Raw genomic sequence first — 22340 nt, forward strand, 5'->3', positions numbered from 1 at the left:
CGCGGCGGGGGCGGGGCCACGGCCGGGGGGCGTGGTCAGGGGCGTGGTCAGACACTGAGGGGGCGTGGTAAAACCAGGGGCGGGGGTATGGTCACGGTGTGGGGCGGGGCCAGTGGTGATGGGCGGGGACAGGGGCGGGGTTTGATGGAGGGGGCGTGGCAAACGAGTGGGGGCGTGGTCGGTGGGAAAGGGGCGGGGCCACGTGGTGGCTGCGGAGAGTGGGGTGGGGACTGGGAACTGGGACAAACAGGAATAACTGGGGAAACTGGGGTTAACTGGGGGAACTGGGAGCAGTGGGAGTAACTGGGAGAACTGGGGGGAACTGGGGGTTAACTGGGGGAACTGGGAGCAATGGGGTCGACTGGGAGAAATGGGCAGAACTGGGTTAACTGGGGGAACTGGGTCTAACTGGGTGAACTGGGACCAGTGTGGGCAAGTGGGGTTAACTGGGGATAACTGGGGGAACTGGGTCTAACTGGGGGAACTGGGGGCAACTGGGACCAGCAGAGGAAACTGAAGAACTGGGGCAACTGGGACCAGTGGTGACAACTGGGGGAACTGGGGCTAACTGGGACCAAAAGGGGCAACTGGGACCAACTGGGGCTAACTGGGGCTAACTGGGGACCACCTGGGGGCCCCCTCACTGCCCCCCATTTTGGGGGTCCGGGGGGGGGGTCCCGGGCACCCCCCGCGCCGGGGGAGGCCCTGGGGTGCCCCTCGCCCTGCTCCGGCGCCTCGGGGGGCTGTGGGGATGGAAGGGGGGGGGTGAGAGGGGGTGGGGGGTAAAATTTGGGGGTGGGGGGTGTGTGGAAATTTGGGGGGGGGTCTCACCCACCGCGGGGGGGTCGCAGGAGGCGCAGCGCAGGAGGCGCGGCGCGGCAAATTTCGGCCAGGCTCCGGCGGGCGGCCGCGGCCAGCGCCGGGGTGTCGGCGACCTGGGGGGTTTTGGGGGGGGGTTTGGGGACACCGGGGGGGTGATGGGGGGGTCGGGGGGGGGGTTTTGGGGTGCCCCCCACCTGCATGAGGCGCAGGCAGCGGCGGCGGAAGCGGGCGCTGGAGCTGGCGGCCACCACGGCACCGAGCGCCTCCAGCGCCACCGGCAGCGCCCGCAGCAGCCGCTGGTGGCCCTGCAGGACACGGACCGGGGGGGGTTATTTTTTTTTTGGGGGGGGGGGGGGTCAGGGGTCGGAGAGGACCCCCCCAAGCCCCACCTGAGCCCTGCGGCGGAGCTCCTCCAGCAGCGGGTGGAGGAGGGCGCGGACCCCCCGGCTCAGGGCTTGGCGGTTGCCCCCCAGCAGCGGCTCGCGTGCGCCAGGAGCAGGCGGCGGGTCCCTGGGGGGGGGGGGACACAATGGGACAAAGGGGGGGGGGTGACAAAAAAGGGGGGACCCCCCCCAGCCCCCCACGCACCCGCCTGGTAGGGCTGGAAGGGGTCGCGGTGCTGCAGACGAGGAAGAGGAGCAGGGTCTGGGGGGGGGCGTCCCCAGGGGGGGACCCCGACGCTGGGCGCAGGGCGTAGGTGGCATCGGGGGGCAGCAGCCCTGTGGGGACAAGGGGGGGGGGGTGACACTCGAGGGGGGGTCCCCTGGGTGTCCCTCCCCCCCCCCCTGCTGTCCCCGCACCTTCCTCGGGTGCTGGTGGGGTGCTGGGGGCGGCGGCGCAGCCAAACTGGTCCCAGTCCGCCAGCCACGAGGGGTCCTGGAACAGGCGGGGGGGGCGCGGGGCGGCCGGGAGCCCCGCGGGGTCACAGCAGAAGACGTGGGGGTCGTCAAGGACAACGGGGGGGGGGACAGGGCTGTGGTCCCAAGCCTGTGTCACTGTGTCCCCAACCACATCCCCATGTGCCTGTCCCCGTGTCCCCCTCCCCATGTCCCCATGTCCCCAACCCCATGTCACCATGTCCCCGTGTCCCCAAGTCCCCCTCCCCGTGTCCCCAAGCCCCCCTCCCCGTGTCCCCCTTCTCGTGTCCCCAACCCCATGTCCCCATGTCCCCAACCCCATGTCACCATGTCCCTGTGTCCCCACGTCCCCCTCCCCATGTCCCCATGTCCCCATCCCCAAGTCCCCACGTCCCCAAGCCCCCCTCCCCGTGTCCCCAAGCCCCCCTCCCCGTGTCCCCCTCCCCATGTCCCCAACCCCATGTCACCATGTCCCTGTGTCCCCAAGTCCCTATGTCCCCGTGTCCCCATGTCCCCCTCCCCGTGTCCCCATCCCCATGTCCCCAAGCCCATGTCCCCATGTCCCCGTGTCCCCAAGCCCCCCTCCCCGTGTCCCCATCCCCATGTCCCCATGTCCCCAAGCCCCCCTCCCCGTGTCCCCCTCCCCGTGTCCCATCCCCATGTCCCCGTGTCCCATGTCCCCAAGCCCCCCTCCCCGTGTCCCCGTCCCCCCAGGATATGGCTGCGGCTCGGAGCCGGGTGCCGCTGTTGGGGTGGGGGCGCAGACAGGGGCAGAGGGCGGCGGCGGGGAGGGCGCTGAGCTCCCCCCCCAGCCCGGCGGCGGCGGCGGCCGGGGGCAGGCGCAGGGCGATGGGGGGGGCGGCCACGGGGTGCAGCCGGGAGCAGGGGGGGGCGGCGCCGGGGGGGCCCAGCCTGGGGGGGGATAAAAAAAAAAAGGGGTAAAAAAAAAGGTGAGTGGTACCGGGGGTGGCGGGGACCCCGTGCTGCCCCTGTCACTGTCACTGTCCTGCTCCCGACCCTGACCCCGTCCCCATCTTGTCCCCGTTCCCAACCCTCTCCTCATCCCCATCCATGTCCCTGTCCCCATCCGTGTCCCCACTCCTGTCCCTGTCCCCATCCTGTCCCCATCCCTGGCTCTGTCCCCATCCTGTCCCTATCCCCATCCCATCCCCATCCTGTCCCCATTCCCACTCCTGTCCCCATCCGTGTCCCCAACCCCATTCCCGTCCCCATCCCCATCCTGTCCCTGTCCCCACCCCTGTCCCCATCCCATCCCCACCATGTCCCCATTCCCGTTCCCGTTCCCGACCCCGTCCCCATCCCGTCCCCATCCCTGTCCCGTCCCCGTCCCTCACCTCACAAAGTGCCTCCCGTTTGCCCGCAGCCGCAGCCCTGCCCCCTCCCAGGCGCTTTCGGGGCTGGGGGGGGACACAAAAAGGGGACGGGGCTGGGACCGGCCCCGGGACCCCCCCCCAGCTTTGGGGTCACGGCAGTGACCCCGTACCCGTGGTACCGGTGCCACCTCCAGTGACCCCAAAGCTGGTGTGAGGGGGTGTTTTTTTTTGGGGGGGGGTCATTTACCCGTATGGGGTTGGTTTTTTTGGGGGGGGGTCATTTACCCATATAGGGTTGGTTTTTTTTTTGGGGGGGGGTCACTCACTCACCCCAGGTCCCACGAGGCCACAGCGCCGTCCACAGCTGACGCAGAGGTGGAACTCCACCTGGGGGGGGGGGGGCACAGAGGGGTGGGCAGGGTGACAGTGACACGGTGCCCCCCCCCAGGACCCCCCCCACCCATGGGTGCCCCCCCACCTCGGGGTGCACCAGGCTGGCCCGGTGCAGGAAGCGCCGCAGCTCGCCGCAGTCGGGTCGCGGTGTCCCAGGACGGGGGCAAACCTGGGGGAGGGAGCAAAATGGGGCTGGGGGGGGGGGCCCCCAATACCCAGACCCCCCCCCCAAAAAAAATAAACCCTTTTTTTATTTGGGGGGGGGCTGCTTGGCCCCGTTTCCCTGGCAGAAATGGGGCCGCCCCGCTATATTTAGCCGCCCGCCCTACTTCCAGTCCCGGGGGGGCCGTCCCCAAAACGCCCCCCCCCCCATAACAAGGTCACCCCTGGAGGGGGGGGGGGGAAGGAAAGGGGCCCCCCCTGGTCCCCCCCCCCCTTTACCTGGAAGGCCGCCTGCAATGGGGCCCGAGCCAGCAGCCGGCGGCAGCAGGGGGCTGCGGGGAGGGGGGCGGTGGGGTGGGCACCGAGCTGCTCCGGGACCCCCCCCTCACCTGGGGGGGATGTTAGCAGTTAGCAGACCCCCCCCCAAATAAAAGAGGGGGTTATTTGGGGCGGGGGGGGGGCAATTTACCCCCCCACAGGGCCTCGGAGCGGAGGGCACGGCAAAGCTCCCCGGCGGCAGCGACTGCGGGGGGGGCAAGGGGGTGTTGAGGAGGGGGTGAGGGGGGGTGCCTGACCCCCCCCACACCTGGGACCCCCCCGGGACCCCCCCCCGGTACCCGTGGTGGTGCAGCGGGGTCGCTCCTCGCCCCCCTCCACCACCAGCGCCAGCAGCAGCGCCCCCCCCCTCGCCCGCTCCTCGTCACAGGGGGGGCACAGGCGCAGCAGGAGCAGCTCCAACACCTGGGGGGGGGGGGAAAATAAGGGGAGGGGGGGCTGCGGACCCCCCCCAACCAGGATCTGCCCCCATCCCCCCATTGCAGCCCCTCCAGGGACCCCCTGAGCCCACTCAGGACCCTCCTGGACCCCCCCTTAGCACCCTAGGCCCTCCCTGAGCCCCTCCAAGGCCTCGTGTGCCCCCCCCCAGGACCCCCTGAGCCCCCCCCCCCAGGACCTTCCTGGACCCCCCTAGGCCCTCCATGAGCCCCCAGGACCCCCTCAGCCCCCCCAGGTCCCTCCTGGACCCCCCCTCGCTTTCTAGGCCCCCCTGAAGCCCCCCAGGTCCCCCCTGGGCCCTCCCTGAAGCCCCCCTAGGCCCTCCCTGACCCCCCCCAGGACCCCCTGAGCCCCCCCAGGCCCCCTTGAACCCCCTCCAAGACCCCCCCCCACGAGACCCTAAGCCCTCCCCAGACCCCCCCCACCCCCAGGCCCCCCCCCCAGCCCCCCCAGGACCCCCCCCCCCCGCACCGCTCGCGCAGCCCCGTCCATCTCGCGCCCCCCCCCCCCCAACAGCGCCCCCTGGCGGCTCGGAGGGGAGGGGCCGGGGGGGCGGGGCGGGGGTCGCCATGGCAACAGAGGGGGGAGGGGGCGGGGCCTGCCGGGGGGGCCGTCGCCATGGGAACCGCCCCTCCCCCGCCCCCCTCGGCGGCGGGCCCCCTGTTGCCATGGCGACGGCGCGGCGGGGGGGGCGCGGACGGGTCCATTTGGGGGGGGGCCGCGGGGGGGGGGGGGACACCGGGAATTGGGGGGGGGGGGAGGAGAACGGGGACGCCCCCCCCACCCCAGTGCCCCCCCCATTCTCGTTGACCCCCCCTTTTATCGTTGACCCCCCCCTTTTATCGTTGACCCCCCCCTTTTACCGGTGCCCCCCCCCCCTTTGCCGGTGGCCCCCCCCTTTTCCCGGTGGCCCCGCCCCCCCGGGTGTGATGAGCGGCGGCGGCCTCAGCCCCCGGCCGGAGTGCGCGGAGCCGCTCAGGTAGGGCCTGGGGGGGGGGCAAAGACCCCAAAACCCCCCCAAATTCCCCCCCCAACCCCCCCTTCCTCATACACCCCCCCCCCAAGGCCCCGCATCCCCCCCCCGGGCCCTGCGGCATCCCCGGTTCCCCCCCCCCTCATTGCCCCCCCCCGGTCCCGGCACTGCGGCAGCGGCTCCGCAGCGGCCCCGCTTTGTGCCCGGGCCCTGTCCCCTCCCCCCCGTGTGTCCCCCCCCAATTTAACCCCCCCCATACCCTTAACCCCTCCCCAAAGACCCCCCCCTTTAACCCTTTTTCCTTTTACCCCCCCCCCCCTTTGGCCCCCCATCCCCTTAACCCCCCCCTTTAACCACCCCCAAGACCCCCCCTAAAGCCCCCATCCCTTTGCCCCCCCCTTTTGCCCCCCCTTTAGCCCTCCCATCCCTTTAACCCCCCCCTTAACCCCTCCCCAAAGACCCCCCCCCTTTAACCCCCTTCCCTTCACCCCCCCTTTAGCCCCCCCATCCCCTCAACCTCTCCATTTATCCCCCCTTTACCCCCCCATTGCCCCCCCACTCCCTTAACCCCCACTTTCCCCCCCCCTTAACCCCCCCTCCCCATTTACCCCCCCTTTAACCCCCCCTCCCCTTTCCCCCCCCCCAATTCCCACTCGTGCCCAGCCCCCCCGTGCCCCCCCCCCCACTCGTGCCCAGCCCCCGATTCCCCGCCTGCTGTCACGGGGGGGGGGACCCCGGGGGGGGGGGGCGGGGGGGGGGCCCTGCCATTTATCCCGGCACTAAGAGCATTAGCGCCCGGCGCAGCCGGACAGGCGGCGGCAGGAGGGTAACGGGGGGGGGGGAGGTGGGACGGGACCCCCGCGACCCCATAGGGGACCCCCCACCCCATACAGGACCCCCAACCCCGTACAGGAGCCCCCCACCCCAATATGGGGACAGGGACCCCAATGTGGGGATGGATTCCCCCCCCCCATGTGGGTTTGGGGACCACCCCCCCCGGGTTTGGAGACCCCCCCCCATGGGGTTGGAGACCCCCCCTGAGTTTGGGGACCCTCCCCCGGGTTTGGAGACTCCCCCCCTGAGTTTGGGGGCCCCCTGGCACAGGGCCGGGACCCCCCGGGACCCCCCCCCCATGGGGCCAGGACCCCCGGGATGCTGCCGGGTCTTTTTGGGGGCACCCCCCCCCCGTCCCCATCCCTTTCCCGGGGGGGTCCCTGGGGTCTGGGGAGGTTCCCTGGGGTTTAGAACGGTCCCATCAGGTTTTAGGGTCCCCTCCTGGGTTTTAGGGTCCCCCCTGTGTTTTGGGAATTTCCCCTGTGTTTTGAGGTCCCTCCCTTGGGATTTGTATGTTTCCCCTTGGATTTTGCCCCCCCCCCCCCCGGGTTTTAGGGTCCCTCCTGTGTTTAGGGTTCCCCCTGTGTTTTGGGGGTTTCTCCTTGGTTTTTGGGGTCCCCCCCAGGTTTTGGGAGTCTCCTTTGGGTTTTAGGGTCCCCCACTTGTTTTTTCTGTGTTTCCCCTTGGGTTTTGGGATCCCCCCTGTGTTTTAGGATCCCCCCATGTTTTGGGTCCCCCCTCCTTGGGTTTTAGGGTCCCTCCCCAGAGTTTTAGGGTCCCCCCTGTGTTGTAGGAGCCCCCCTGTGTTTTGAGGTCCCTCCCCTTGGGTTTTCATGTCCCCCCCTGGGTTTTAGGGTCCCCCCTGGGTTTTGGGGATTTCTCCTTGGTTTTAGGGTCCCCCGCTCCGGGTTTCAGGATTTACCCCGGGTTTTGGGTTCCCCCCCCTTGTGTTTTAGGGCTCGGCCATGCTGTCCCCCACGGACTACGACAGCCTGGAGATCCAGCAGCAGTACAGCGACGTCAACAACCGCTGGGACGACGGCGACGACTGGGAGCATGAGGGCAGCTCCGCGCGGCGCTTCGAGCGCTCCCGCATCAAGGCCCTGGCCGGTACGGGCCGGGGGGGGGCCGGGGGGGTGCACACGCGTGTGTAAGGGTGGCTGCGTGCATTGGTGTGTGTGGGGATGGGGGTGGTGGGTGAGGGGCTGGGTGCGGAAATGGGTGCGGGGGGTGTGAGTGTGCGAGGGGAGGGGTGTGAGTGTGCAAAGGGACATGTGAGTGTGCAAAGGGACGTGCGTGCGAAGGGAGGCGTGTGTGTGTAAGGGGATGAGTGTGCAAAGGGATGTGTGAGTGTGCAAGGGGAGGCGTGTGCATGTGCAAAGGGACACGTGTGCAAAGAGATGTGTGAGTGTGCAAAGGGAGGCATGTGTGTGTGCAAAGGGATGTGTGTGAGTGTGCAAAGGGATGCACGTGAAAGGGGATGCGTGTGCATGTGCAAAGGGATGCGTGTGCAAAGGGATGCGTGTGCAAGGGGATGCGTGTGCAAAGGGATGCATGGCACCAGCATGGCTGCTCGCACGCGTGTACCATTTGCAGGTGTGCACGCACCGGAGTGTGCAAACACGTGTGTGCAGAGAGGGCTGCGTGGGGGTAGGCGTGCACATGGGGTCGTAGGGATAGGCGTGCAAACGGGTCTGTGCGCGTGTGGATAGATGTGTGTGTGTGCACAGATTCGTGCACGTGCAGACTCATGAGTGTGCAATGTGCACGTGCACCCAGACTCGTGCAAGCAGACGTGCAAGTGCAAACAGACTCATGCTTGTGCACTGTGCACGTGCACAGACTCGTGCACATAGACATGCGTGTGCACACCGACGTGCGTGTGCAGGCAGACGTGCACTTGGATTCGTGAGCGTGCCAAGAGCCGTGCGCGTGCATGGGCGTGCACACTCACCTATCCACGTGCAAACGGGCTCGTGCGCGCGTGCACACGCTCGTGTGCAACCGGGCTCACCCCCAGGTGTCCCCGTGCACCCCCACGTGTCCCCGTGCACACTCACGTCCCCGTGCCCGCCCCGCGCACGCCGTGGCCCCGCCGCCGCCCGACTGCTCCTGGGCCGAGCCCGGCGCCGCGCTGCTGCCTCTGCCCCCCCCCCGCCGCCACCCCCCCCACCCTGTGCCCCCCCCTCCCCAAATTTTAACACCCCCCCCCCAACCATGGCCGCGCGCCCCCCCCGGCAGCCCGGCCCCCCCCCCCGGCGGCGTCCTGGAGGGGCGCTTCAAGCAGCTGCAAGGTGAGACCTGGGGGGGGGGGACACAGCAGGGCCCCCCCCCCCATTCCCCAGGACCCCCCCTCCATTCCCCTGCCCCCCCCCCATTTCCCCAGGACCCCCCCTTTCTCTCCAACCCCCCCCAAAAGTCCCCAGAGCACCCCGCACCTCCCCGATCCCCCCCCTTTTCCCCTCCGTGCCCCCCCCATCCCCTCCGTGCCCCCCCCGCCCCCACTTCACGCCCCCCCCCCGGCCCCACAGCCTCAATTCCCCCCCCCCAGACACTAAAAATCCTCCTGTCCCCCCCCGCAGACCCCAAAACCCCCCCTAATTCCTCCCCCCCTAAACCTCACCTGCGCCCTCCCCTCTCCCCGTCACCCTTCAGAAACCTCGTGGGGGGGCTCCCACAGCCCCCCCCATCCCGTGCCCCCCCCCCGGACCCTGTGGGGCCGTCGGGTTCCCACGGGCGGCCCCGAAACCGCCCCCCCCCCCCGCCCCCGGACCCCGAAACCGGCACACCCAGACCTGGGGTGACGCCCGCTGCCCCCGGCACTTTTTGGGGCGGGGGGGGGCAAGCCCTTTTTTATTTTGGGGGTGGGGAAACCCTTTCGGGGAGGGGCAGGCCCTTTTTGGGGTCGTCGTGAGTTTTTTTTGGGGGGGTCACGCATTTTTTTGGGGGGGTGGCTGCAGCGCTCCCCCCCCCCCTCCAGCCCCAGCTCCTGGCTCTTGTTTTGGCCTCGGGGCCGAGCGAAGAGGCTGGGGAGGGGTGAGGGGGGGGGGGGGGGGGGGGGGTTGTGCCCTCCCCCCCATTCAAAAACAAGGCCCTGCCCCCCCCCGCCCCACCCCCCTGGGGGGGGCACATGCGTGTGCGCCGTGCTCACGCTCGCGTGCCCGTGGTTGTGCACCCGGCGCTTGCAGCCCCCCCAAACCCTCCTAAATCCCCCCCCAGCCCCAAAATTCCCCCCCCCCACGACCCCCAAATCCCCCCCAGCCCCAAAATTCCCCCCCCCCACGACCCCCAACCCCCCCTCGAGCCCCCCACAGCCCGGCCCCAAATCCTCTTACTGCTAATCCGGGGCTGGTGCCGGGCACGAGCGGCTCCCAAGCGCCCTCCTTGAGCTTGGGGGGGGTCCCACCAAACTGGGGGGGGGGCAAACTTTTAATGGGGGGGGGCACAACCGCCCCCCACCCCCTTATGGGGCTGAGTTTAGGGTTTGGATTAGGGTTAGGGTTAGGATTAGCATCCCCGGGTGCTCTCCCAGCGCTGTGCCGTGCCGTTTACCCCAAAAATTTGAGGTTCTGCTGCCCCCCACCCCAATTTTTTTTCCCGGGGGGGGGTCTCACGGTGCTGTGCCCCCCCCCCCCGATAGACGAACGGGAGGCGGTGCAGAAGAAAACCTTCACCAAGTGGGTGAACTCGCACCTGGCGCGGGGCACCTGCCGCCTGGGGGACCTCTACAGCGACCTGCGGGACGGCCGCATGCTGCTGCGCCTGCTCGAGGTGCTCTCGGGGGAGCAGCTGGTGAGTGGGGGGCCCTTTGGGGTGGGGGGGGGGGGCGCACGGCTGGGAGACCCCTCCCCAAAATCATTGGGACCCACGGGGGTCTGTCCGCTGGGTGTCCCTTTCCCCCTGGTGTCCCCATCCCTGTTCCCCTGGGGTTCCTTTCCCAATGGGGTCTCTGTCTCCCTGGGGACCCCGTCCCTGTCTCCATGGGGTCCCGGTCCCCATCCCAGTCCCCCTGGTGTCCCCTTCTGCTGGGGTCCCAGTCCCTGTACCCCTGGGGTCCCCATCTCCATGGGGTCCCAGTCCCCATCCCGGTCCCCATTGTGTCCCCCCAGTGTCCCCTGACCCCCGGTGACCCCGTCCCAGTCCCCCCAGTGTCCCCTTCCCCATCCCCCTGGGGTCCCAGTCCCCATGGTGCCCCCATCCCAGTCCCCATTCTGTTCCCCCAGTGTCCTTGTCCCAGTCCCCATGATGTCCCCTTCGTGTCCTCGTCCCCATGGGGTCCCCCTGGTGGCCCCTACCCCACAGGGTCCCTGTCCCCAGGGTGTCCCCTTCCCCTGGGTGTCCTCATCCCCCTGGTGTCCCCGGGGTGTCCCCATTCCCATGGGGTCCCCATCCCTCTCCCCTTCGCGTCCTCTCCCGCTGGGTGTCCCCATGCCCTCCCCTTCTTCCCCCGCCCCCCTACACCCCCCCACCCGCCCCCTCCCCAATTTAACGCCCCCCCCTCCCCTCCCCGGGGCCCAGCCCAAGCCCACCAAGGGCCGGATGCGGATCCACTGCCTGGAGAACGTGGACAAGGCGCTGCAGTTCCTCAAGGAGCAGCGCGTGCACCTGGAGAACGTGGGCTCGCACGACATCGTGGACGGCAACCACCGCCTGACCCTGGGCCTGGTCTGGACCATCATCCTGCGCTTCCAGGTCATTTTCGGGGGGGGACCGGGGGTCCCAGGGGTTGGGCGGGGGTCTCCTCACCGCGCCGTGGCCCCCCCAACAGATCCAGGACATCAGCGTGGAGACGGAGGACAACAAGGAGAAGAAGTCGGCCAAGGACGCGCTGCTGCTGTGGTGCCAGATGAAGACGGCAGGGTGAGTGCCCCGGGGGGCCCAAAGGGGGTCCTGGGGGGGTCCTGAGGGTATTGAGGTGGTTCTGTGGGGGTCCTGGGCTGAGTTTTCCCCCCTGGCAGGTACCAGAACGTGAACGTGCACAACTTCACCACCAGCTGGCGGGACGGGCTGGCCTTCAACGCCATCATCCACAAGCACAGGTGGGGCACACGGGGACGTCCCCGGGGGGGCAGGGGGATTTGGGGACGTGTAGGGGCAGGGATTTGGGGTGGGGGACGCGGGTCCGAGGCTGTGCCGCTGCCCAGGCCGGACCTGGTGGACATGGAGGCGCTGCGGCGCTGCAACGCGCACTACAACCTGCAGAGCGCCTTCAACCTGGCCGAGCGCGAGCTGGGCCTCACCAAGCTGCTGGATCCCGAAGGTGAGCGGGGTCCCGGGGGGTCCTGGGGGGTCCCAAAGGGGTCCCGGGGGGGGCTGTGGGGTCGCGGGGCCGCCCCACTCAGCCGCCTGCCCCCAGATGTCAACGTGGACCAGCCGGACGAGAAGTCCATCATCACCTACGTGGCCACCTTCTACCACTACTTCTCCAAGATGAAGGCGCTGGCGGTGGAGGGGAAGCGCATCGGGAAGGTGCCTGGGCGGACGGACGGACAGGGGGTGGACAGACGGACAGACAGACAGGGGGTGGACAGATGGACGGACAGACGGACGGGGGGGAGGACAGGGGGGCGAGCAGGAGGCTGAGCATGGGGGTGGGTGGCTGGGGGGCAGGCGGACAGACAGACAGACGGAGGGAGGAGGTGGGGGGATGGAGAAATGAGGGGGGCGGACGGACGGACAGATGGACAAGGGGGGCGGACAGACAGACAGACGGACAGACAGACGGCCGCCCGCAGGTGCTGGACGCGGCGCTGGAGGCGGAGCAGCTGGTGGAGAAGTACGAGACGCTGGCGGGCGAGCTGCTGGGCTGGATCGAGCAAACCATCCTCACCCTCAACGACCGGCAGCTGGCCAACGCGCTGGCCGGCGTGCAGAACCAGCTGCAGGCCTTCAACACCTACCGCACGGTGGAGAAGCCCCCCAAGTGAGCCCCCCCGCTGGGATCCCTGCCCCCCAGGTGGCCGTGGGCCCCTCCCCGGGGGGCTGAGCGCCGCCTCTGTGCCCCCCCCCCAGGTTCATGGAGAAGGGCAACCTGGAGGTGCTGCTCTTCACCATCCAGAGCCGCATGCGCGCCAACAACCAGAAGGTGTTCGTGCCGCGCGAGGGGAAGCTCATCTCTGACATCAACAAGGTTTGGCGAGGAGGGGGCGCCGCCGCCGTGCCTGGGTGGGGGGGAGAAGTGACCCCGGTGTCTGCCCCCGCAGGCCTGGGAGCGCCTGGAGAAAGCGGAGCACGAGCGGGAGCTGGCGCTGCGCACCGAGCTGATCCGGCAGGAGAAGCTGGAGCAGCTGGCGGCTCGCTTCGACCGCAAGGCGGCCATGAGGGAGACGTGGCTGAGCGAGAACCAGCGCCTCGTCTCCCAGGTGCCCCCTCCACCACCCCTCCGCCACCCCCCCGGTGTCCCACGGCCCATCCTCACCCCTCTCCGTCCCCTCCAGGACAATTTCGGCAGCGACATGTCGGCGGTGGAGGCGGCGGTGCGCAAGCACGAGGCCATCGAGACCGACATCGTGGCCTACAGCGAGCGGGTGCAGGCGGTGAGCGCGGTGGCGGCCGAGCTGGAGGCCGAGCGTTACCACGACCTGCGCCGCGTCCTGGCGCGCCGCAACAACGTGGCGCGGCTCTGGGACTTCCTGCGGCAGCTGGTGGCCGCCCGCCGCGAGCGGCTGCTGCTGCACCTCGAGCTGCAGAAGATGCTGCAGGACCTGGCGCACCTGGCGGGGTGGATGGAGGAGATGAAGGTACCGGGGGGGGGGGGGCTTCGGGGTGATTGGGTGGGTGGCGGCTCTCCCTGTGGTGTTTTTGACCCCCTCCTGCCCCGCAGGGCCGGCTGCAGTCGCAGGATTTCGGGAAGCACCTGCACGGGGTGGACGACCTGCTGCAGATCCACGCGCTGGTGGAGGCCGACATCGCGGCGCAGGCTGAGCGGGTGCGGGCGGTGAGCGCCGCGGCCCAGCGCTTCGCCCTGCCCGGAGAGGGTGAGTGCGGCCCCCCAAGACCCCCGAGACCCCCGGCCGGAGCCCCAGGGGAGCAGGGAGCTGACGGGACCACCCCCAGGATACAAACCCTGCGAGCCGGAGGTGGTGTGGGAGCGTGTGGCCACGCTGGAGCTGCGGTACCGGGAGCTGGTGGAGCTGGCGGGGCAGCGCCGGGCCAAGCTGGAGGAATCGCGGCGCTTCTGGAAGTTCTTCTGGGACACCGGGGAGGAGGAGGCCTGGATGCGGGAGCAGGAGCGGCTCCTCTCCTCCGAGGACGTGGGCCGGGACCTCACCAGCTCCCTGCGGCTGCTGAGCCAGCACGCGGCCTTCCGCGACGAGCTGAGCGGGCGCGCGGGGCCCCTGCAGCAGGCGCTGGCGCGGGGCCGGGGGCTGGCGGGCGAGGGGCACCCGCGGGCGGGCGAGGTGGGCGAGCGGGTGCGGGAGGTGGAGGGGCGCTGGCGGGCGCTGGGCGAGCTGGCGGCCGAGCGCGAGCGGCGCCTGCGGGACGCCGCCGGCCTCTTCCAGTTCCAGGCGGAGGCGGCCGACGTGGAGGCCTGGCTGGAGGACGCCCTGCGCCTGGCCTCCAGCCCCGAGCTGGGCCACGACGAGTACTCCACGCGCAGCCTGGCCCGGCAGCACCGCGAGGTGCAGGAGGAGGTGCGCAGCCACCTCCCGGCCATCGCCGCCCTCCACGAGCAAGCCGGGGCCCTGCCGCCCGCCTTTGCCGGTGCTCCCGGTGTCGCCGGGCGGCTGCCGGCTCTGGAGCGGCGCTACCAGGAGCTGGCGGCGCAGACGGAGCGGCGGCGGCAGGAGCTGCAGGACGCCCTCAGCCTCTACACCATGCGCAGCGAGGCGGACGCCTGCGGGCTCTGGGTGGGCGAGAAGGAGCAGTGGCTGCACGCCCTGCTCGTCCCCGACAAGCTGGAGGACCTGGAGGTGGTGCAGCAGCGGTGAGCGCGGCCCCTGTGCCCCCCAGAGCCTCCCCCCTGCCCTCCCTGGGGACCACCAGGTCCTCACCTCGTTCATTGTTGTCACCCCCCCAAGGTTCGAGACACTGGAGCCGGAGATGAACAACCTGGCGTCCCGCGTCGCCGCCGTCAACCGCATCGCCGACCAGCTGCTGGCCACCGACCAGCGCAACCAGGAGAGCATCCGCACCACCCGCGAGCAGCTCAACGCCAGGTTCGGGCATCCGGGGGGGTCCCAGGGTATAGGCGGGGGGCTCCGGGGGGGCTCGGCCGTCCCCTGAGCCCGCTGCCGTGCAGGTGGGAGCGGTTCCGCGCGCTGGCCGACCAGAAGAAGGAGGCGCTGACCTCGGCGCTGAACATCCAGAATTACCACCTGGAGTGCAACGAGACCACCTCGTGGATGCGGGAGAAGACGAAGGTGATCGAGTCGACGCAGGGGCTGGGCAACGACCTGGCGGGGGTGATGGCCCTGCAGCGCAAGCTGTCGGGCATGGAGCGCGACCTGGAAGCCATCGAGGGCAAGGTGCGGGACCTGCGGGCCGAGGCGGAGAAGCTGGCGGCCGAGCACCCGGAGCAGGCGCCCGGCATCCTGGAGCGGCTGGCGGCCATCGAGGCGGTGTGGGCCGAGCTGTGCCGCTGCCTGCGGCGGCGCGAGGAGTCGCTGGGGGAGGCCAGCAAGCTGCAGGGCTTCCTGCGGGACCTGGCCGCCTTCCAGGCCTGGCTGGCCCGCACCCAGACGGCCGTGGCCTCCGAGGACGTGCCGGCCACCCTGGCCGAGGCCGAGCGGCTGCTGAGCCAGCACGAGAGCATCCGCAAGGAGATCGCCCACTACGGCGACGATTACCGCAGCACGCGGGCGGTGGGCCGCCAGGTGACGCAGGGACAGACGGACGCGCAGCACGTCTTCCTGCACCAGCGCCTGGAGGCCCTGGACACGGGCTGGGAGGAGCTGGGGCGCATGTGGGAGAACCGCCACCAGCTCCTCTCCCAAGCCTTCGCCTTCCAGCTCTTCCTCCGCGACTCCAAGCAGGTCGAGGGCGTCCTCAGCACCCAGGTGAGCTGGGGGGAGGTGGTGGCGGTGGTGGTGGCGGTGCCGGGGAGCTGCGGTGACGCCCGGTGTCCCGTGCAGGAGTACGCCCTGTCGCACAGCGAGATGCCCAGCACGCTGCAGGGCGCTGAGGCCTCCGTCAAGAAGCACGAGGACTTCATGGCCACCATGGAGGCCAGCGGCGAGCGCGTGCAGGGGCTGGTGGCTGCCGGCCGCAAGCTGGTGGCCGAGGGCAGCCCGCACGCCGACAAGGTGCAGGAGACGGTGGACTCGGTGGAGAGCAGGTGAGGGACCCCCCAAGGGCCGGTGCTGGGTGCTGGGAGCCCCCCGGTCCTCACCACGGCCCCGCTGCAGGCACAAGAAGAACCGGGAGGCGGCCCAGGAGCTGCTGGGGAGGCTGCGGGACAACTGGGAGCTGCAGCGGTTCCTGCAGGACGGGCAGGAGGTGAGCACGGGGTGGGGATGGGACGGGGATGGGGATGAGGATGGGATGGGATGGGATGGGATGGGATGGGATGGGTGCAGCACAGCATCACAACCCCAACCCCGCTGTCCCCCTCGCAGCTCACGCTCTGGATCAACGAGAAGATGCTGACGGCCCAGGACGTGTCCTACGACGAAGCCCGCAACCTGCACACCAAGTGGCAGAAGCACCAGGCCTTCGCCGCCGAGCTGGCCTCCAACAAGGGCTGGCTGGACAAAATGGGCAAGGTTGGGGCTGGGGCGACACTGGGGACGAGGCTGCCCCCATGCCGCGTCCCCGCTGAGCCCGGCGTCCCCACCAGGAGGGCCAGCAGCTGGCGGCGGCGAAGCCGGAGCTGGGGGCGGTGGTGACGGAGAAGCTGTCGGCGCTGCGGGGGCTGTGGGACGAGCTGGAGACGACGACGCGGACGAAAGCGCGGCGCCTCTTCGATGCCAACCGCGCCGAGCTGTGCGCCCAGTCCTGCGCCGCGCTGCGGGGCTGGCTCGCCGGCGTGCGCGCCCAGCTGCGCTCCGACGACTACGGCAAGGACCTGACCAGCGTCAACATCCTGCTCAACAAGCAGCAGGTCGGCCCCGGGGGGACGGGGAGAAGGGAGATGGGGCTCCGGGGGCAGCGGGTTGCGGGGTGTGGGGTTTTGGTTTAAGGTTTATAGACCTCCCTGGAGGGCTTTCAAAGCCGTTTGGATGTAGAGCTCAGAGATATGGTTCAGTGGAGGACTGGTTAGGGTTAGGTCAGAGGTTGGACTCGGTGATCCTGAGGTCCCTTCCAACCTAGAAATTCTGGGATTCTGTGATTTTGTGATTCTGTTTTGGGCACACGGGGTCGGACACGCAAAGGACAGGGGGATGGGGATGGGTGCACGGATCAGGGCACCCAAAGGACGCGGTGCGAGGCTGCTGGGGCGCCCCGAGGCGCTGCCACTCACCCCGCACCCCGCTCAGATGCTGGAGAAGCAGACGGCCGTGCGGGAGAAGGAGGTGGAGGCGATCCGGGCGCAGGCGCAGGCCCTGAGCCGCGAGGACGCCAGCGCGGCCGAGGTGCAGGGCCAGGTGCGCGCCGTGGAGGAGCAGTTCCTGGGGCTGCGCGAGCCCCTCCGCGAGCGCCGCCGCAAGCTGCTGGCCTCCAAGGAGGAGCACCAGTTCAACCGGGACCTGGAGGACGAGATCGTGAGTGGATTTGGGGACGGGGGAAGCCCCACACCCCCCAGGGGGGTCCCACGGTCGCCCTCACCCCTCTTCTGTCCCCGCAGCTGTGGGTGAAGGAGCGCAGACCCCTGGCCGTCTCCACCGACCACGGCAAGGACCTGCCCTCGGTGCAGCTGCTCATCAAGAAGAACCAGGTGGGTCCGGGGGGCCGGGAGGTGCCACAACGAGCCCCCCGTCGCACTCACATCATCGTGTTCCTCCGTCCCCAGACGCTGCAGAAGGAGCTGCAGGGCCACGAGCCGCGAGTGGAGGAGCTGCTGGGGCGCAGGGGGGGGCTGGCGCGCTCGGCCGAGAGGGTGCGGGAGCTGCGGGAGGCCTGGCAGGAGCTGCGGCTGCAGGCGGAGCTGCGGCACCAGCGGCTGGAGCGCGCCCACGCCGCGCAGCAGTTCTACTGCGACGCCGCCGAGGCCGAGGCTTGGATGGGCGAGCAGGAGCTGCACATGATGGCCCAGGAGAAAGCCAAGGTACGGCCCCTGGGGGGGTCCCGTATCCCTCAGCGCCCCCCCGGATCACATCCTGAGCCGTTGTGCCCCCCCCTCCAGGATGAGCTGAGCGCCCAGGCCATGGTGAGCAAGCACCTGGTGCTGGAGCAGGCGCTGCGGGACTACGCGCACACCGTGCACCAGCTCTCGGTGCAGAGCCGCGACATGGTGGCCGCGGGGCACCCCGAGAGGTGGGTGCCGGCCCCCACGTCCCCTCTGCCTCCTTCCTTCCTTCCCCTCCACCCCGGGGGGGCGTCCCCTGGCCCCGTGCAACCCCCCCTGACGCCCGGCGTGCCCGCAGCGAGCGGCTGACGCTGCGCCAGGGCCAGGTGGACAAGCTGTACGCCAGCCTGAAGGACCTGGCGGAGGAGCGGCGCGCCAAGCTGCAGGAGCACCAGCGGCTCTGCCAGCTCAAGCGCGACGTGGACGACCTGGAGCAGTGGATCTCGGAGCGGGAGGTGGTGGCGGCCTCCCACGAGCTGGGCCAGGACTACGAGCACGTCACGGTGCGGCCGCGGGGCTGAGGAGCCTCTCTCTGTGTCCCTGTCCCCCCCGTGTCCCCTGCCGGCGTCCCCGACGCGTCCCCTCACCTCCCCCCGCAGATGCTGCGGGACAAATTCCGGGAGTTCTCGCGGGACACCAGCAGCATCGGGCAGGAGCGGGTGGACGGCGTCAACGGGCTGGCGGACGCGCTGATCGCCGCGGGGCACTCGGAGAACGCCACGGTGGCCGAGTGGAAGGACGGGCTGAACGAGGCCTGGGCCGACCTGCTGGAGCTGATCGACACGCGCTCGCAGATGCTGGCGGCCTCCTACGAGCTGCACCGCTTCTACCACGACGCCCGCGAGACCCTGGCGCAGGTGCAGCACAAGCAGAAGCAGCTGCCGGACGAGGTGGGGCGCGACCTGAACACGGCCGAGGCCATGCAGCGCATGCACACCACCTACGAGCACGACATCCAGGCGCTGAGCGCACAGGTGAGCCCACGGCACGACGCGGCACAGTGTGGCATGACGCGGCACGGGGTGGCACAAAATGGCACAGGGTGGCACAGCGTGGCACGACATGGCACGGGGTGGCACGGCACAGCATGGGGTGGCACAACATGGCACGGGGTGGCACAGCGTGGCACGATGTGACACGACATGGCACAGCGTGTCACAACATGGCACGGGGTGGCACGGTGTGTCACGACATGGCATGGCATGGCATGGCATGGCATGGCACAGTGTGTCACGACATGGCATGACATGGCACGGCTCAGCACGGCCTCACCTCTTGTCCCCCAGGTGCGCCAGGTGCAGGAGGACGCGGCGCGGCTGGAGAAGGCGTACGCCGGGGAGAAGGCGGCCGACATCCGGCGGCACGAGCGGGCGGTGAGCGAGGCGTGGGCTGAGCTGCGCGGCAGCAGCCAGGGCCGGCGCCGGCTGCTCCTGGACACCGTGGACAAATTCCGCTTCCTGCGCGCTGTGCGCGACCTCCTGCTCTGGATGGACGGCGTCCGCCTGCAGATCGAGGGCCAGGAGCGCCCGCGGTGAGGGGGCGGCCACGGGAAGGGGGTGTGGGGGGGGGAACGGGGCCGTGGGGGCCGCGGCGGCGGCGCTGAGCCCGGTCCCGGCCCCCCGGGTGGCGCAGGGACGTGTCCTCGGCCGACCTGGTCATCAAGAACCACCAGAGCATCAAGGCGGAGGTGGAGGCGCGGGCCGACAGCTTCGACGCCTGCGTGGCCATGGGCACCGCGCTGCTGGACAAGGGGCACTACGCTGCCGACAAGGTGTCCCCGGCCCCGTGTCCTTGTCCCCAGTCCCGTGTCCATGTCCCCATCCCTGTGTCCTTGTCCCCATTCCATCCCATCCCCGTGTCCCCCATTCCTATATCTGTGTCCCTGTCCCCTCATCTGCTCTTGTCCCTGTCCCCTCTTCTGGTTTTGTCCCTATTCTGTCCCCGTCCCCATGTCCCCGTCCCTATTTTCCTGCCCCCGCTGGCTCACCGCTCGCCCCCAGATCTCGGAGAAGCTCTCTCAGCTCCAGGAGCGCCGCAGGGACATCGGCGAGCGCTGGAAGGAGAAGATGGACTGGCTGCAGATCGGTGAGTGCCGCGCGGCGGGGAGCAGGGGGTGTCCCCACCCCCCTCGTGTCCCCTCGTGTCCCCCAATTTCGAGCCCCTCGATGTCCTTCCTGTAACGAGGAGCCCAAAAACGCACCCAGTGCTCGAGGTGCAGCCCAGGGGGGGAGGACCCCTTCCCCAACCCCGCTGCCTGCACCATGACACCGCCAGCCCCCTCCCCACCGCCCACCAGTGCTCCCAGTTCCTCCTCCAGCTCTCCCACCACCCCCTCCCCGTGTCCCCCCCCGCAGTGCTGGAGGTGCTGATGTTCGGGCGCGACGCCAGCATGGCCGAGGCGTGGCTGGCCAGCCAGGAGCCCATCGTGCGCTCGGCCGAGCTGGGGGGCAGCGTGGCCGAGGTGGAAAACCTCATCAAGCGCCACCAGGGCTTCCAAAAAGCGGCCGCCGCCTGGGAGGAGCGCTTCGCCGCCCTCGAGCGCCTCACCACGGTGAGGGGGGGGCGAGGGGGGGCGGCTGGGACCCCCCCCGGGGGGATTTAGGGGGTGCTGACCCCCCCCCTGTGACCCCCCGGTTTTGCAGCTGGAGGAGAAGGAGCGGCGGCGGCGCGAGGAGGAGGAGGCGAGGAAGAGGCGGCCGCCAACGCCCCCCCCGCAGCCTGAGGCTGGGGGGGGTCCCGTGGTGCCCCCCGGGACCCAAAATGGGTTGGGGACGGGGGAGGCGCAGAGGTGAGGGGGGGGGGGAGACAGGGATTGGGGGGGTACAGGGATTTGGGGTGGGGGCAGGTTTGGGGGGTCGTGGGGGGGTGATGCTGCAGGGTGGGGGCATTGGGGGGGCTTAATGGGGAGGGGGGGATCTGGGGGGGTTGTGGGATTGGGGGGGGCACCCTGGGGGGGGGGAACGCAGTGCCCATGGGGTAAGGGTTATTTTTGGGATGGGGGGGGTACAGAGGGGACATGGGGTCCAGGGGAAGGAGGGGACACCGGGGGGGGGTCCTGGGTTGGGGGGGGTCCTATCCCATCCCCCTTACCCCCCCCTTGTGCCCCCCCCCAGGCCCCCAGCCCTCCAGAGCCGCCTGCCTGAGCCCCCGGCCGTGAACGGGATCTGCCCTGACAGCGCCGCTGCCCCGGTAAAGCCCCCCCCCCCCAAAAATCCCCCACCCCCCCAGATTTGGGGGACCCCCACCCAAAAGGACCCACACCCCCCCTTTTTATTCCCCCCCCCCCAGGTGCCAGCGGGGCCGGCGCTCACCAACGGGGCCCGGGAGCGAGGCCCCAGCCCGGGGGGGTCTCCCCGGGGGGGGCGCCCGCGGGGGGGTCCGGCCCCCGACCCTGCCCACGCCGCCACCCTGCCCCCCCGCGCCCCCCCCGCCCCCGAGAGCCTGGAGGGCGGCCTCTGCCGCAAGCACGAGATGGAGGCGCAGGGAAAAAAGGCCCCCAACAGGTGAGGACCCCCCCAAAAAATATGCCCCCTGTACCCCAAAATCCACCCTGTGCCCCCCCCACATACACAGTGCCCCCCCTTCAGCCCCATTCCCCCCCCATTACACCACCTCCCCCCCAAATCCACCCCATGTACCCCCCCAAAATCTACCCTGTGCCCCCCCCACGTCCACATTGCCCCCCATCACCCCCCCTTAACCCCTTTTTAACCCCCCCCCGGCCCCCCCAGGTCGTGGCAGAGCGTGTACTGCGTGCTGCGGGGGGGCAGCCTCAGCTTCTACAAGGACGCCAAAAGCGCCAGCCACGGGGCCCCCCCCTACCACGGGGAGCCCCCCGCCAGCCTGCGGGGCGCCCACTGCCACCCCGCCCTGGACTACAAGAAGCGCAAACACGTCTTCAAATTGGGGTACGGGGGGGGGGGGGGCACGGGGGGGCACGGGGGGGGGGCTAAAGGGGGTTTTTGGGGAGCCGGGGGGGGCAGGACCCCACGCTGAGCCCTCTCTCTTTGCGCCCCCCCCCCCCAAGGCTGAGCGATGGCAAGGAGTACCTCTTCCAGGCTAAGGATGAGGTGAGAGGGGGGAAATGGGGGAAAAGGGGGGAAAATGGGGTAAAATGGGGTAAAAAGGAGGTAAAAAGAGAGTAAAAAAGGGGTAAAATGGGGTAAAAAGGGGGTAAAAAGGGGTAAATGGGGGTAAAAAGTGGGTAAAATGGGGGGGTAAAAAGGGATAAAATGGGGTAAAACAGGATAAAAAGGGGTAAAATGGGGTAAAATGGGGGGATAAAATGGGGGGGGCACACAGGGGTGTAATGTTGCCCCCCTGTGTGCCCCCCCCCAGGCGGAGATGAGCACCTGGCTGCGGGTGATCCACGCGGCGGCCGCCCTGGGTCCGGGGGGGCCGCGGGAAACGGGGGGGGCGGCGGTGGTGGCGGGGGGGGGCAAGGGGATGACGAGGGCCATGAGCATGCCCCCCGCACAGCCCCCCGCCCCCACCGAGGGCCCCCCCCCGCTGCGGGCCCGCGAGGGGAAGGAGAAGGAGAGGGAGAAACGCTTCAGCTTCTTCAAGAAGAACAAGTAGAGGCGGGGGGGGGGGGGCAAAAATCGAGGGGGGGCCCCCCAAATCGAGGGGGGTCCCCAAAAATCGAGGGGGGGTGCCCCGAACCGGCCGAGCTGATGGAGGGACGCGGCTGGGGGCAGCACTGGGGGGGGGGGTGGGGGGGTTTTCCACCCCCCCCCGCCCTGGGGTCCCCGCGTGCCCCCGCGTCCCGGTGATGTCCCCACGCTCGAAGCGGCCGCCCCCACCCCCAAATAAAAAGAAAGAGGCCGGAGAGCCCCGGGCAGCGGACTGTGATGGGGACGGGGATGGGGTGGGGATGGGGTGCGGATGGGGTGGGGATGGGGTCGGGTTGGGGTCGGGTTGGGGACAGGGATGGGGATGGGGTTGGGTTGGGGACAGGGAGGACGAGGCCCGACAGAGCCGGGTGTTGGTGGCCGTGGTTGTGCCCCCACCGGATCACCGTGGAT

General features: G+C 69.9%; 1 protein-coding gene and 1 long non-coding RNA gene across 2 annotated transcripts; one reads left to right on the plus strand and one right to left on the minus strand.

Moving 5' to 3' along the window:
- Positions 1-394: 394 nt before the first annotated feature.
- Positions 395-1792, minus strand: LOC137848996 (uncharacterized). The gene is made up of 6 exons (XR_011091624.1): positions 1623-1792; positions 1411-1541; positions 1212-1332; positions 1017-1127; positions 836-935; positions 395-743 (listed from the first exon to the last, which is right to left on the minus strand). It is a non-coding gene; the product is annotated as an uncharacterized lncRNA (long non-coding RNA).
- A 3447-nt stretch (positions 1793-5239) lies between these two features.
- On the plus strand, positions 5240-22146 carry SPTBN2 (spectrin beta, non-erythrocytic 2). The gene is made up of 36 exons (XM_068668474.1): positions 5240-5321; positions 7106-7259; positions 9790-9941; positions 10668-10841; positions 10918-11009; positions 11108-11188; positions 11294-11409; positions 11506-11618; positions 11885-12072; positions 12162-12279; positions 12353-12511; positions 12587-12889; positions 12973-13126; positions 13206-14076; positions 14171-14308; positions 14392-15148; positions 15224-15426; positions 15497-15587; positions 15707-15853; positions 15928-16191; positions 16568-16792; positions 16876-16965; positions 17041-17295; positions 17374-17504; positions 17615-17819; positions 17916-18290; positions 18603-18847; positions 18949-19087; positions 19317-19401; positions 19671-19867; positions 19959-20104; positions 20430-20505; positions 20605-20819; positions 21048-21224; positions 21344-21386; positions 21655-22146. The coding sequence occupies exons 2-36, from the start codon at positions 7115-7117 to the stop codon at positions 21892-21894; spliced, it is 7110 nt and encodes a 2369-aa protein (XP_068524575.1). The 5' UTR covers positions 5240-5321; positions 7106-7114; the 3' UTR covers positions 21895-22146.
- The last annotated feature ends 194 nt before the right edge of the window (positions 22147-22340 follow it).

This window comes from Anas acuta, unplaced genomic scaffold (genome assembly GCF_963932015.1).
Source record: "Anas acuta unplaced genomic scaffold, bAnaAcu1.1 SCAFFOLD_290, whole genome shotgun sequence".
Lineage (NCBI taxonomy): Eukaryota > Metazoa > Chordata > Aves > Anseriformes > Anatidae > Anas > Anas acuta.

What these genes read in the sequence shown, in the direction of transcription:
- SPTBN2 (XM_068668474.1), top strand. Translation starts at nt 7,115, where the DNA reads ATGCTGTCCCCCACGGACTACGACAGCCTGGAGATCCAGCAGCAGTAC. An exon ending in GAGGGCCAGGAGCGCCCGCG is followed by an intron (nt 18,848 to 18,948) that starts GTGAGGGGGCGG and finishes CGGGTGGCGCAG; the next exon opens with GGACGTGTCCTCGGCCGACC. An exon ending in CTGACAGCGCCGCTGCCCCG is followed by an intron (nt 20,506 to 20,604) that starts GTAAAGCCCCCC and finishes CCCCCCCCCCAG; the next exon opens with GTGCCAGCGGGGCCGGCGCT.